The 13,857-nt window shown below is 43.4% G+C and overlaps 1 protein-coding gene across 1 annotated transcript in view; it reads right to left on the bottom strand.

Annotated features, from left to right (window-relative positions):
* The window catches only part of LOC140205161 (cytosolic 5'-nucleotidase 1A), a 70,336-nt gene that overhangs the window by 17,706 nt on the left and 38,773 nt on the right, over positions 1 to 13,857 (bottom strand). The window contains exon 4 of the mRNA XM_072272446.1: positions 2,346 to 2,475. Coding sequence (XP_072128547.1) covers positions 2,346 to 2,475 — 130 coding nt within the window. The remainder of the gene's footprint in view (positions 1 to 2,345; positions 2,476 to 13,857) is intronic.

Below are 13,857 nucleotides of genomic sequence, written 5' to 3'. Positions count from 1 at the left end.
AACTGTCAACCTCTCCTGATGAAGTAATTTTCCCAAGTTGGTACTCAATGCACAAATTGCTCTGAATACAAATAAGTGTGAGGTATTTTGCAAGATGATCTTAATAATAATTTAGTTGTTCAGTAAATGTTATAGGTGTACATCTGGACCAGTGGTCCCCAACCACCGGGCTGCGGACCGGTACCAGGCTGCAAAGCATGTGCTACCGGGTCGCGAGGAAACATTATGATTTGGCGATATGAAACGATATGAGTCAGCTGCACCTTTCCTCATTCCCTGTCAGGACCACTGTTGAACTTGAACGCACGTGAGGTCATCAGTGACCCAAGACACAAATGACCCAAGACGTGCAAAGGAATGGGTCTGTGACCCATTTGTGACAGTCTCCAGTGAATCATCCACGTCAGCGTGGGAAGAAGATCAACTCCTCGAGCTTGCAAATGATGGTGAGCTGAAATGTATGTTTGACATAACATCTCTGCTGGCATTCTGCATCAAAATCAAGGCTGAATATCCTGAGATAGTCACGAAAGCACTGAAAACGTTGCTTCCATTTCCAACATCATACCGCTGCGAAGCCGAGTTTTCTGTAATGAATGCAACAAAAACTAAATTGCGGAATAGACTGGACATAAGGAATCCCCTTTGTGTATCACTGTCTCCCATCACCTCTCGATGGGACCGTCTTGTTGCAGGGAAACAAGCCCAGGGCTCCCACTGATTCAGCGATATCCGTGTGTTGCAATGATTCTATATATTCATACGAGGATAATATCCGCTGTGTGCTTAATAAGACCATAAGAAAAAGGAACAGAAGTCGGCCATTTGGCCCATCGATTCTGTTCCGCCATTTTATCATGAGCTGATCCATTCTCCCATTTAGTCCCACTCCCCCACCTTCTCACCATAACCTTTGATGCCCTGGCTACTCAGATAACTATCAATCTCTGCCTTAAATACACCCAATGACTTGGCCTCCACTGCTGCCCGTGGCAACAAATTCCATAGATTCACCACCCTCTGGTTAAAATAATTTAATATCCAAACATTACTTAAAATGTTATGATGTTATTGACTTATAAGTGACTTATAAATATATAATTGATTTATCGCTATATTCATGTGAGGAAAATATGCACTGTGTGTTTAATATTAAATTCGTTAGATAGACCCTTTTAGAAACGAAACGAAATTGAGTGTATTAGCCATTTATTAAGTGACTTATAGTTGACTTATCACCTATATTCCGGTTGTGATAACCCCCCCCCAGGTTGCCAACTGTCCCGCATTAGCCGGGACATCCTGTATATTGGGCTAAATTGGTTTGTCCCATACGGGACCACCCTTGTCCAGTATTTCCCCCGCTAAGGTAGAGCATTCCTATGAAACCTTCCGTGTCGAAGTGGCGTAAAGCAAAGAAGTAATTACCATTAATTTATATGGGAAAATTTTTTGAGTGTTCCCAGACCCAAAATATAACCTACCAAATCATACCAAATAACACATAAAACCTAAAATAATGCTAACATATAGTAAAAGTAGGAATGATAATGATAAATACACAGCCTATATAAAGTAGAAATAATATATGTACAGTGTAGTTTCACTGAACAGAATCACCAAAAATGATTTGTAGGAAAAAAAATCGGCACGTACACGCATGCGCACACAGGTGCCCGCGCAAGGCTTCATGGTCGGGGGGAGAGTCCCGTATTTGACTGCTACTCTTGCCCGTTGGCAACCCTACACCCCTACCCACCTCCCACAGTCGGCCGGTCCGCAAGAATATTGTCAATATTAAACCGGTCCGTGGTGCAAAAAAAGGTTGAGAACCCCTGATCTAGACAGCAGTCTTAGCTAGAAAGTGAAATAGTTTCAGCCCAGTTTCATGTAACTATGAAGTGCTCCAACAGGTTAAAACTCAGATATGATCCCTGGAATTGAAATAGCTGGCTACTGCATGCTGGCCATCCTTGAAGAATAGTGTCAGAGTAAACACATGCATGATCTTTACCTTTGAAGAGAAAGGGGGACAAAGCACACATGAAAGTTTTATTTGATCTTACAAACAATGGACCCATTAAAGGGAAGGGTGATGACCAACTGCATGGTAAGCTGACTGCTGTAATCTTTTCAAAATTAAATAATGAGTAACTTTACATACATAAAATTGAATGTGATGACAGTGAAGAATCTCTGGATGAATACTTCTCATAAAGGTATAATTCTGCACATTGCAACATGCAAATTTGCAGAGTAGGATAATGACTATGGAATATGAGCTGTCGTATATAAGCAGGTATATAAGCCATCATCAACACTTCAGTTATGTTGTACTAACTCACCATAATAGTTTACACTGTTAATGATCCGCACCCCACCTTCAGCACTGTGAGTTGACAGGAGGAGAATTTCAAACAGTTGCTTTTCCTCAGGATTCAACTCCAGCAACTTTTTATTTACCTTGTTGACAGCCTGAAAGAGATAATGATGGGAATTAAACTGCAGTCAGGCAGATATGACTATTCATTTATAATTTAGTATTATTGTCAAAAATTAACTAAGTATTTACTTAAGGTCAAAAATATCTTTAGATAGCTTAGTACAGCAAATCAGTGAGTAGTTGTGTGCCATAGGGGTCAGTGTTGGGACTGCTTCTTTTCACATTACGTCAATAATTTCGATGAAGGAGTTGATAGATTTGTGTAAATGTTTGTGGACAATACGAAGGTGGAAGGGCAGGTAGTGTTGAGGAAGTAGGATGACTTCTGAAGGACTTAGACAGATCTGGGGAATGGGTAAAGACATAGCAGATGGAATATAATGTGTTAGAGTAATTTTTGGGTATAGGTCGTTAACACTTAGTAAATAGCTTCAGCCACCAGTCTTCTGTTCCTTGACAATGCATTTCCTAAAAGCTGTGAATATCAGAATCCCAGTCCATTTGTAACAATGCATTTCCTAAAAGCTGTGAATACCGGAATACCAGTCCAGACGCTGCTGGTGAGAAGGTATGAGGTTTGCATGCAGTTTCAAAGACGGCATTATCTATACTTTGTAAACATGGATTGTCTTTCATGCTAAGCACATAAAATACCAAATAAATATATTGTGGATTCAGTTTGGAACAATGGATTCCGGAATACCAGTCCTGATGCTGCTGGCGCTGATGGGATGGATGTAATCGGGAGGTGTGAAGTTTGTATGTGGCTTCAAAAGAGAGCATTGTCTATACTTTGTAAATATGGAATTGTCCTTTGTGTGTGTAACAAATAAATAGAGCCCCACATTGCGCAGCAGATCTTTCTACCAAAAGGGTCTCCATACGCCTGCTGTACCTTGTTTTGTCGAATATAGAAGCTGCTTTGTATCTACCAGTAACTCCCTCCCCGGTGATTTCATTCACGCAACAACATTTGATGTCAGGAGTGGGATGCCTTCATGACCTATCGTGTGGCCAGCTATCCTAGCAGTCTAAGTTGGTGAGTATTTTGAATTCCAACAACCGGACAGGCCATTTATATTAGAGGTGTAGGAGGGAAAACAGTGAAAGCAGAAAGAAGTGAATTACAAATACCAGAAATTGGGGGAGTGCAGCTTCCAGTGTATTTCTGGGTATGTCCAAATATCGAGGGCACTATCCTTGGAATAGACATCCCAAGGGAAGTAGGAGCTGTTATAGATTTGGGAAAGGGAGAAACAATATGGACAAGTCAGGGGTAGAGAACATATACAACCAACAGAATACACAACCTGGCTAGCATAGTCGCAGCTGCCCCGAACACCAGAGACTGGAGCCAGGATGGTGTCTATGGGTTACTTTGTCAGCAGTTCCCAGCAGTGTGGGCTACACACAAGCAAGGTTGTGGTCAAGTAAAGATAAACTCAGTTGAAATAGAGGAGGATCTGTATAAACCCCAGAAGCAGTGCCCCATAAAAACTGATGCACTGACTGCTGTTCAGGGTATAGCGAAGGAACAAAAACACCAGAAAGGTGAGAGCATGAAACAGAAGGGAAATGAGTGGGCAGATGTTGCCGCAAAGAAGGCAGCAGAGGAACAAGAGGCAATTGAAATTGCAAGTGTGCAGGAAGGAATGAGAGAAGCCAGTTTAGTAAAATTATATGAAGAGGTAGAGGCAGAAGAGAAGGGAAAATGGAGGAGAAAAGGAGCAAAGGAGGGACCAGACGGGTGCTGGACACACGGGGAGGAAAGAGTCGCGGTGGCCCCACCATGTATTAGACAGATACTATTGAAGTGATATCATGGGACGATGCATCAGGAGAGGCAGAGCGTGATCACAACCCTCTGGCAGGACTGGTGTGGCCAGGGATGGGCGGGGATGTTGAGAAATTCTGCCGCCGTTGTATCATTTCTGCCCAGCATAACCCTGGTAAGGGCAGAAAGCTACACCTGGCAAATCAGCTTCGGCTGAAGGGACCCTGGGAAAACATCTACATAGACTTCACAGGGCCCCTGCCAAAACGCAGGGGGAAAAGCTAGTGTCTAGTAATCATGGATCACCTCACCTGGTGGGTAGAGGCTTTCCCAACAAGGGTCTGCACTGCCTGCACTGTTCAGGAAATCCTCCCAAGGTGGGGAACCACAGTCCAGGTGGATTCAGATCAGGGAGCACATTTCACGGGGAAAGTGATGAAGGAAAAGTGCCGACTGCTAGGGATTCGACAACGGTTCCACGTACCCTACCACCCCCAGAGTTCAGGGATGGTAGAAAGGATGAACCGAACAACCAAGAATGTGTTAGCCAAAGCTATAGCTGAGACAGGAAAGACATGGGTTGATGTATTACCAGGAATTCTGATGAGATTGTGCATAACCCTGAACCGCACGTTGCGTCTCAGCCCCTACGAATTATTGATGGGGCGAGCAATGCAACTCCCTTATACGGTAATTATGGGTTGCGGGGAGCCTGGGGCTTACAGGGATAGAATGACACAATATGTGAAAGACCTTTGTAACTAACTTAAAGTGTTGAAGGACCGAGTGAAACAACAGCATCGAATTGCTGATCAGAGAGAGCCAGAGGGAAAGGAGATAGTCCTTCCACAGCCCGGCAACCAAGTCATGGTGAGGGTGCTGCTGGAAGGGCTGGGGTTTGCCCCCAGGTGGATAGGACCACAGACGGTACTCTTAACCAGTGATTCATGTGTCTGTGTGCAGACTTGGCGAGGCATTGGACTCAGGTTAATGCATACCTCTTGTTGCTCCCTCAGACAGAGCGGGGGATCAAGTGTACCCAGTAACCATGTAATTACAGAGAACCTAAGAGAGGAACACCAGCCAGCCTTGCCAGACCTGACCACAGCTGATGAAAACATTCCTGGAGAAAACTCAAAGGCAGAAAATGCCGGGAGCGTGGCAGAAGACACTGAGAGTGTGTTGGAAAACCATGAATAGCCTGCTAAAGTGTGATGATGATGGTACTCTGTAAAGAAGGCTGGATGCTGAAGGTAGATGGTTAATTTTATAGCATAGTATAGAAAAATATTCGAAAATAGATGGGGAGGGATTTTTAAGTTAAAGCAGAGGCAGCAAGTTCCACAACTTCGATGGTACATGGTACATGGCATCTGAAACCAGTCACCCCCAGTCTGAGGAGCTGGGCCCTTTCAGCAGTTGGGCCAGTGATCGACCGGATGGTTCGGAAGGGGGTGCCACTGGGGAGAGGTCCTTGCAGACATTTACGTAGAAGCCACCCCAACCCCTTCCCGTACATCGATGAGGGGGCCTGTGGGTGCTCCTGGAAGGAGAGTTTCAGCAACCAGAGGATGAAGGGGTGAGCACAAAGGAATGTGATTAAGCTGCAATCTGCCTGCAGGGAAAGAGTTGACAGGCACACGAAAGAAGCTGCATTTCTAAAGACTTGTTCAAATTTCTGGAACAGCCTCTCTGCTTAACATTTGGTAGGTAGCGATTAGGGAATGCTAGGGTAGATATCGAGGCACACAAAAAAAATTGGGTGGGGGGGGATTTTCGAGGCAGGGTGTTTTTGCTGCCCTATTTGAGTATGTCCTCCTAGGTTGGCCTTTCCTGGTACAGATTTATTTTTGTCCAGTAGGGCCAAAAGGAGGGACTGTTAGAGTAATTTTTGGGTTTAGGTCATTAACACTTAGCAAATGGCTTCAGTCACCAGTCTTCTGTTCTTTGACAATGCAGTTCCTAAAAGCTGTGAATACCGGAATACCAGTCCAGATGCTGCTGGTGAGAAGGTGTGAGGTTTGCATGCAGTTTCAAAAACAGCATTATTTATACTTTGTAAACATGGATTGTCTTTCATGTTAAGCACATAAAATACCAAATAAATGTATTGTGGATTCAGTTTGGAACAATGGATTCCTGAGTACCAGTCCTGATGCTTCTGGCATCGGTGGGATGGATGTAATCGGGAGGTGTGAAGTTTGTACGTAGCTTCAAAAGAAAGCATTGTCTACACTTTGTAAATATGGAATTGTTCTCTGTGTGTGTAGCAAATAAATATTGAGCCCCATGTTGGGCAGCAGATCTTTCACCTGGAAGGGACTACATTGCCTGCTGTAACTTGATTTGTCAAATAAAGAAGGTGATTTGTATCTACCAGTAATTCTCTCTCTGGTGATTTCATTCAAGCAACAACATAATGTATGGGAAGCATATGGTCATACACTTTGGCAGAAGGAATAAATGCATGGACTATTTTGTAAATGGGAGAAAATTCAAAAATGTGAGGTGCAGAGGGACTTGGGAGTCATCTGGCAGGATTCCCTAAAGGTTGAGGCAATGGTTAGGAAGGCAAATGCAATGTTAGCATTCATTTTGAGAGGACTAAAATACTAAAGCAAGGATGTAATGCTGATGTAATAGTGAGCAGCTTTGAACCCCTTGTGTTAGAAAGGATTTGCTGGCATTAGAGAGAGTCCAGAGGACCTTCACAAGAATGATCCCAGGAATAAAAGGGTTAACATACAAAGAGAATTTGCTGGCTCTGGTCTCGTACTTGCTGGGGTTTTGAAGAACGGGGGGGGGGAGGAATTTCATTGAGGCCTATCATATATTAAAAAGCTTAGATAGTGTGGATGTGGAGAGGATGTTTTGTATAATGGAAGAGCTTAGGCCCAAAGGGAACAGCCTTGGAATTGAGGGATGTTCATTTAGAACAGAGATGAGGAAGTATTTCTTTAGTGAAATCTGTGAAATTCCTTTCCACAGATGGTTGTGCAGGCCAAGTCACTGGGTATATTTAAGGGGGTGGTTGATAGGTTTTTAATTAATCAGCGTATCAAAGGTAACAGGGAGAAAGCAGGAGAATGGAGTTGAGAGGAATAATAAATCAGCCCTGATAGAATTGGACCAAATTGCATAATTTTGCTTCTAGGTCTTACGGTCTTTACAAATATCATTAATATCAGTTCTCTCCGGAACTGAATTTAAGAGATTTGTTTTAAAGTTCATATCTTTCCTCACTCCTGTCTCCCGTGGACAGATGATCTGTTCCAAGCTTTCCACTGCTAGCAGCATGAAGCAGGTACTAAAGAAATTCTTCAGTTTTGAAGTTTGGAAACATCATTTCATACGTAAAACCCTCTTGTCTACTATCTTTCTGAAATGTATTTAAATAATGTTAATTCATGTTAAGTATGCAAAAATGTCCTTTTCTGAGATCATAAGGGTCTACGTGCAAATGATATGTTCAATCCAATTATATGATTATTTGCAGCTATTGGGCCAAACGTTGCCAATATTAAAACCAACAGTCCCATTGTGCAAAAGGTCAAATGACATTTCGGGCTGAGACCCTTCATCAGGATTGTAATGCACAAAATGTTGGAGGATCTCAGCTGGTCCTGGCCTGAAATGTTGACTGTTCATACCCTCTCCACCCCTCCCCCATAAATGCTACCTGACTGCTGAGATCCTCCAGCTTTTCGTGTATTCCTCTGGATTGACAGCGTCAACAGACTCTCTTTGAACAGAAAGAATTGCAGATTTGCTTCCCTGTTTGTGCTGAGCTGGTTGACCATGATTTACAGTTGGGCAATATAATTGATTTAAACATGTTAAATCAGCAGAAGGAGCTCTCTTCCTGATTTCTGAACTGCGGCTCAAGGTAGAGAATCAGTGTTTGGATTGCAAGGGAGAACCTTTAAAATCAAATAATCTGCAGACACTCACTCAAAGAGATACTGGAGTCCAATGTACCAAAGGAATTGGCCTTCCAACCCACTAGGATTATTTTACAATTAAACACCATCTTAGGGACACAGATTTGAGCAGCAAATGAAAATAAAACTATCAAGATGTTTTAAAAAAAAACATTTTTCTTCAATTTCCATTTAAATATTATTTGTAAAATATTGGACATCAGAAAAAGACTTCTGAGAGTCATTCAGTTCGGCAACAAGAAGTCCATGCCTTCATGCTGGTGTGGGGTAAAGCACAGCCCAATTACCAGCACATGAAATCACTAAAGCGCACGAGTGCACAAAGTTGGTTGGAAACGGGAGAACCATGTGATAATGATTAAACAAGTTTGATAACCACAGGCAAACATCAGTGAAGCTGGGGTGGGGGGTGGGAGAGGGAGGGTGAGGCAGGGCAGAAAACAGACAGGAAATAAGTAATATTTGAAAGGATATGTCAAACTTGCAAACCTTTTCCCTTTTAGTTTTAAGAATAGCTGAATTAAGTGGTAACAACTTTGCTGAAGCTGTTTCACTCAATATTATTATTTTTGTACTGTGGATGAATCAAAAGATTGTGGTTTAAATTTTCCTCTTTCCTTCATAGGCTTTTCCACACAAAGACGTCAATACTTAAACACAGAAGAGATGTGAAACTGTAATAGCTACATATTAAGCAGACATTGGACACCACAGACAAGTTTGTGACTTGTCCATTTAAGTTTTAGTACTGTACTGACTTAACTATGTAAACTATAGCTTCAATCATTTATTTTTATTTTTGCAATCACATTCCTTTGGATTTTAATCACTATCAGAGACAGTGTTTATAAACAGAAAATCAAAGTTAATTTTAATTAAAGTTCAGCCACTCTCCACATTCTCAATTCTGCTTTCTCCTCATTTGCTGCATGTTATTTTGAATAAGGCTTCCAATAAATGGAACTAGACAGAAGTCCATTCAAAAGTCTATGAACAGCTATAAACAAAATTAATGGCAATATTTTCCAGTTACAGCAAATCCAGATTTTTTTATACTTAATATTGCATTTTAACAAAAATTTTGAAAGTAAAAACAAAAAGAGTAATCAAGTATACTAAAACTGAGGAGAAAGAGTAGAGTACAGCAGTGAAAGAAATTGGGCTGAGGAATGCAACAATATAAAAAGTTGTTAAATGTGGAAGCTGTTCACAAATTACATGAGCAAAAGAGTGAAATGTCACATGGAGATAGACAATAGATGCAGGAGTAGGCCATTCGGCCCTTTGAGCCAGCACCGCCATTCACTGTGATCATGACTGATCATTCACAATCAGTATCCAGTTCCTGCCTTATCCCCATAACCTTTGATTCTGCTATCTTTAAGAGCTCTATCCATCTCTTTCTTGGAGGCATCCAGAGACTTGGCCTTCTGGGGCAGAGCATTCCATATATCCACCACTCTCTGGGTGAAAAAGTTTTTCCTCAACTCCGTTCTAAATGGCCTACCCCTTATTCTTAAACTGTGGCCTCTGGTTCTGGACTCACCCATGTTTCTGCCTCCAGCGTGTCCAATCCCTTAATAATCTTATATGTTTCAATAAGATCCCCTCTCAGCCTTCTAAATTCCAGAGTATACAAGCCCAGTCGCTCCAATCCTTCGACATATGACAGCCCCGCCATCCCGGGAATTAACCTTGTGAACCTACGCTGCAATCCCTCAATAGCAAGAATGTCCTTCCTCAAATTTGGAGATGAGAACTGCACATAGTACTCCAGTTGTGGTCTCACCAGGGCCCTATACAGCTGCAGAAGGACCTCTTTGCTCTTATACTCAATTCCCCTTGTTATGAAGGCCAGCATGCTGTTAGCTTTCTTTACTGCCTGCTGTACTTGCATGCTTGCTTTCAGTGACTGATGTACAAGAACACCTAGATCTCGTTGTGCCTCCCCTTTTCCTGTGAGGTAGTCAATCATTAATGTCAGTTAACAGCACGGGCAGGGGAGAAGAAACTATTGCAGGAAATATATTAGTTGAATTATAGAGTTACTAAGTAATACAGCAGTCGTCCAACAAATCCATGCCAACCAACTTTCTGTGTCCTGCCCAGGCCCATCCGCTCCATGTTCCTATCCAAGTGCTTCTTAAATGATGTTATTGCACCTCCCTCACCATTTCCTCTGGCAGCACACTCCATATACTCACGACCCTTCATTTGGAAAAAGTTCATCTTCAGATCCTGTAACCTGAATGGTTAACTTACTTGCTAGTCAAAAGCCACTTTTGCTGCGCCGGTCGCTGATTGGCCCGTTTGAAGGATGTGGCAGCTCTCTCCCGTTGGCTCTCATTTGCGCCACGGCACCAGCTTCTGGTTTCGGGCACCTCAGGCGTATAAGAGTAGTGCGTCTGTGACTTTGTCTCTTTTTCTCTGGGGGCTCCCTTCAGACTGGGTCGCAATCAGGGCTGAAGTATCATTGGATAAGTGTGCTGCAGATAGCAGGGCCTGCATGCACACTTAGATAGGTTCCTGTTTGTTGAATGTTTAATGTTGTAGTTATATAACTTGTTGCTGTTCCTTTCTATGCCTGTGGCATAACAGGCAGCAGCCTTGCCATTTCCTTAGCATTTTGTCTTTTTAATGAGGCTGAGGTACTAGCTCAACGCTCAGATAAGATTGACAAGGGAGAGGCTATGGATGTTGTGTATTTGGATTTTCAAAAGGCCTTCGATAAGGTGCTGCATATGAGGCTGCTTAATGAGATGACAGGCCATGGAATTACAGGGAAGATATTGGAATGGGTGGAGCATTGGCTGATCGGCAGAAAGCAAAGGGTAGGAATAAAGGGATCCTATTCTGATTGGTTGCCAGTTACTAATGGTGTTCCGCAGGGGTCGGTGTCGGGGTCGCTTCTTTTTACAATGTATATCGATGATTTAGATTATGGATTAAATGGTTTTGTGGCTAAGTTTGCTGATGACACCAAGATAGGTGGAGGCGCAGGAAGTTTTGAAGAAACGGAAAGGTTGCAGAGAGACTTGGTCAGTTTAGGAGAGTGGGCAAAGAAATGGCAGATGAGATACAATGTTGAGAAATGTACGGGAAGAAATAATCTGGCAGACTGTTATTTAGATGGGGAGAAAATTCAAAAATCGGAAGTGCAAAGGGACTTGGGGGTCCTCGTGCAGGATACCCTAAAGGTTAATCACAAGGTTGGATCCGCAGTAAGGAAAGTGATTGCTATGTTGGCATTCGTTTCAAGAGGAATAGTGTATACGAGTAAGGAGGTGTTGATGAGGCTCTGTGGGGCACTGGTGAGACCTCATTTGGAATACTGTGTGCAGTTTTGGGCCCCCTATCTTAGAAGGGATGTACTAATGTTGGAGAGGGTTGACAGAAGATTTACGAGGATGATTCCTGGAATGCAGGGACTAACATATGAGGAGTATTTGTCGGCTCTTGGACTGTATTCATTAGAGCATAGAAGAATGAGCGGGGATCTCATAGAAACGTTTCAAATGTTGAAAGGGTTGGACAGAGTAGATGTGGAAAGGTTGTTTCCCTTGGTGGGTGAGTCCGGACAAGAGGCCACAGTCTCAGAATTAGAGGGTACCCATTTAAAAGAGAGATGAGGAGAAATTTTTTTTGCCAGAGGGTCGTGGATTTATGGAATTCGTTGCCACATACAGCCGATCATTGAGGGTGTTTGAGGAGGAGATTGATAGGTATCTAATTAGTCAAGGTAGCAATGGATATGGGGAAAAAGCCGGAAATTGGAACTAGTTGGGAGAATAGTTTAGCTCAAGGTGGAGTGGCAGAGTAGACTCGATGGGCCGCAGGGCCTACTTCTGCTCCTTTGTCTTGTGATCTTGTGAACCCAGCACGGATGGAAAGCCTGCAGCGAGCCGGCCTCATTCAAATCTGGGACCACTCGCCTCGAAGTCTGGTGCTAATGCCACCACATTATCGACCACCCACTTGTGTAACTTGGGACTTAGATAAGTACTGCACCTGTTGAGTTAGGAGTGCTATTGAATGCTTAGTGTGATAGTCTTCTAATTTAGGGGGCTTAGGTAAATACTTGTTTGACTTAGATGCTTGGTTGAGTGTTTGCTGACGATACCACACTGATTGGCCTAATCTCAAATAATAATGGAGATAGGCTAACCCCTATCGACATCAATGGATCTGGGATTGAGAGGATGAACAGCTTTAAATTCCTTGGCATAAGCATCACTGAGAATCTCACGTGGTCTGTGCATACCGGCTGTGTGGTGAAAAAGGCACAACAGCACGTCTTTCACCTCACACGGTTGAAGAAGTTTGGTATGGGCCCTGAAATCCTAAGAACTTTCTACAGGGGCACAATTGAGAGCATCCTGACTGGTTGCATCACTGCCTGGCATGGGAACTGTACATCCTTCAATCGCAGGACCATGCAGAGAGTGGTGCGGACAGCCAAGCGCATCTGTAAGATGTGAACTTCCTACTATTCAGGACATTTACAAAGTCACACTTGTAAAAAAAGCCCAAAGGATCATTGGGGACCCGAGTCACCCCAACCACAAACTGTTCCAGCTGCTGCCATCCGGGAAGCTGTACTGCAGCATAAAAGCCAGGACCAACAGGCTCTGGGACAGCTCCTTCCACCAGGCCATCAGACTGATTAATTCATGCTGACACAACTGTGTTTCTGTGTTATATTGTTGTACATGCTATTTATTATAAATTACTATAAATTGCACATTCAGACAGAGATGTAACGTAAAGATTTTTACTCACATATATGAAGGATGTAAGTAATAAAGTCAATTCAATTCACTGTTTGTTTGTAAATAAAAAGTTAGTGCGCTTAGTCACAATCAGTGTTTTCCGCCCCACTTACTGAATTTATGAATCTGCTTCTGCAAAACATTTGGCACAGTTGGCAGGATTCAGTGGGGGTAACAGGAGTTTAAAACGTTCAGGGTAAGAGCAAGCGAGAGGACCCCTCATGTGAGGAATACCAAGTCCTGGCATGGACCAATAACAGTGCTGGGTTTGGCAGTCTTCCCAATCCACTGGCAGGCCGCAGTACGCAGGTGGGTTGATCAGACAAGTTTGATTCCCACAGGGAGAAGATCGGACACCACATTATGCCCGTGTTAAACGAGATTGGCTCCCTTCTTGTCAGGGAACTCTAATGAGTGCTTTTTGCTGCTGACAGCCATTATAAAGCACCAGCATGAGACAATTGCACAGAGACAGCAGGAGATAGTGAGAGTAAGGAACAAGGTGGAGGTGACATCATGGGGAAGCTGCCTGGTCAGTAGAGACTCAGGCCAAAGATCTAAAGGGCAGGGATATGAAGATAACCTGTCGGCTAGTAAAGCTGCAGCAATTAGAGCTAATGGGCTAAGTGGCAACCAGATCCTGTTAAGGTCTGAGCTTTGATACAGAGGGGAGATGATCCCAACATGTGGATGAGGGGTGCGGATCTCTGACTGGATGGGGTGGATGGAGAAGAGAGAATAGAGTCTTATGATTCTCCCTGAAAATTATTGCCCTCCCCCCTTCGTACCTGAGACAGTACAGGCCAGATCGGTGACCACATGGTCCCACACCCAGAGTGGGGGCTTCAGCCCATGGCCCCACTGATCCTCACAAGACAGGAAGAGGATGAGGAACTTGGAGGGAATAGTACAATGGGCCCACCGAGATGA

This window comes from Mobula birostris, chromosome 11 (assembly GCF_030028105.1).
Source record: "Mobula birostris isolate sMobBir1 chromosome 11, sMobBir1.hap1, whole genome shotgun sequence".
In the NCBI taxonomy this organism is placed as follows: Eukaryota; Metazoa; Chordata; class Chondrichthyes; order Myliobatiformes; family Myliobatidae; genus Mobula; species Mobula birostris.
The sequence above is the reverse complement of the archived record's forward strand: the minus strand, read 5'-3'. Positions and strand labels throughout refer to the sequence as shown.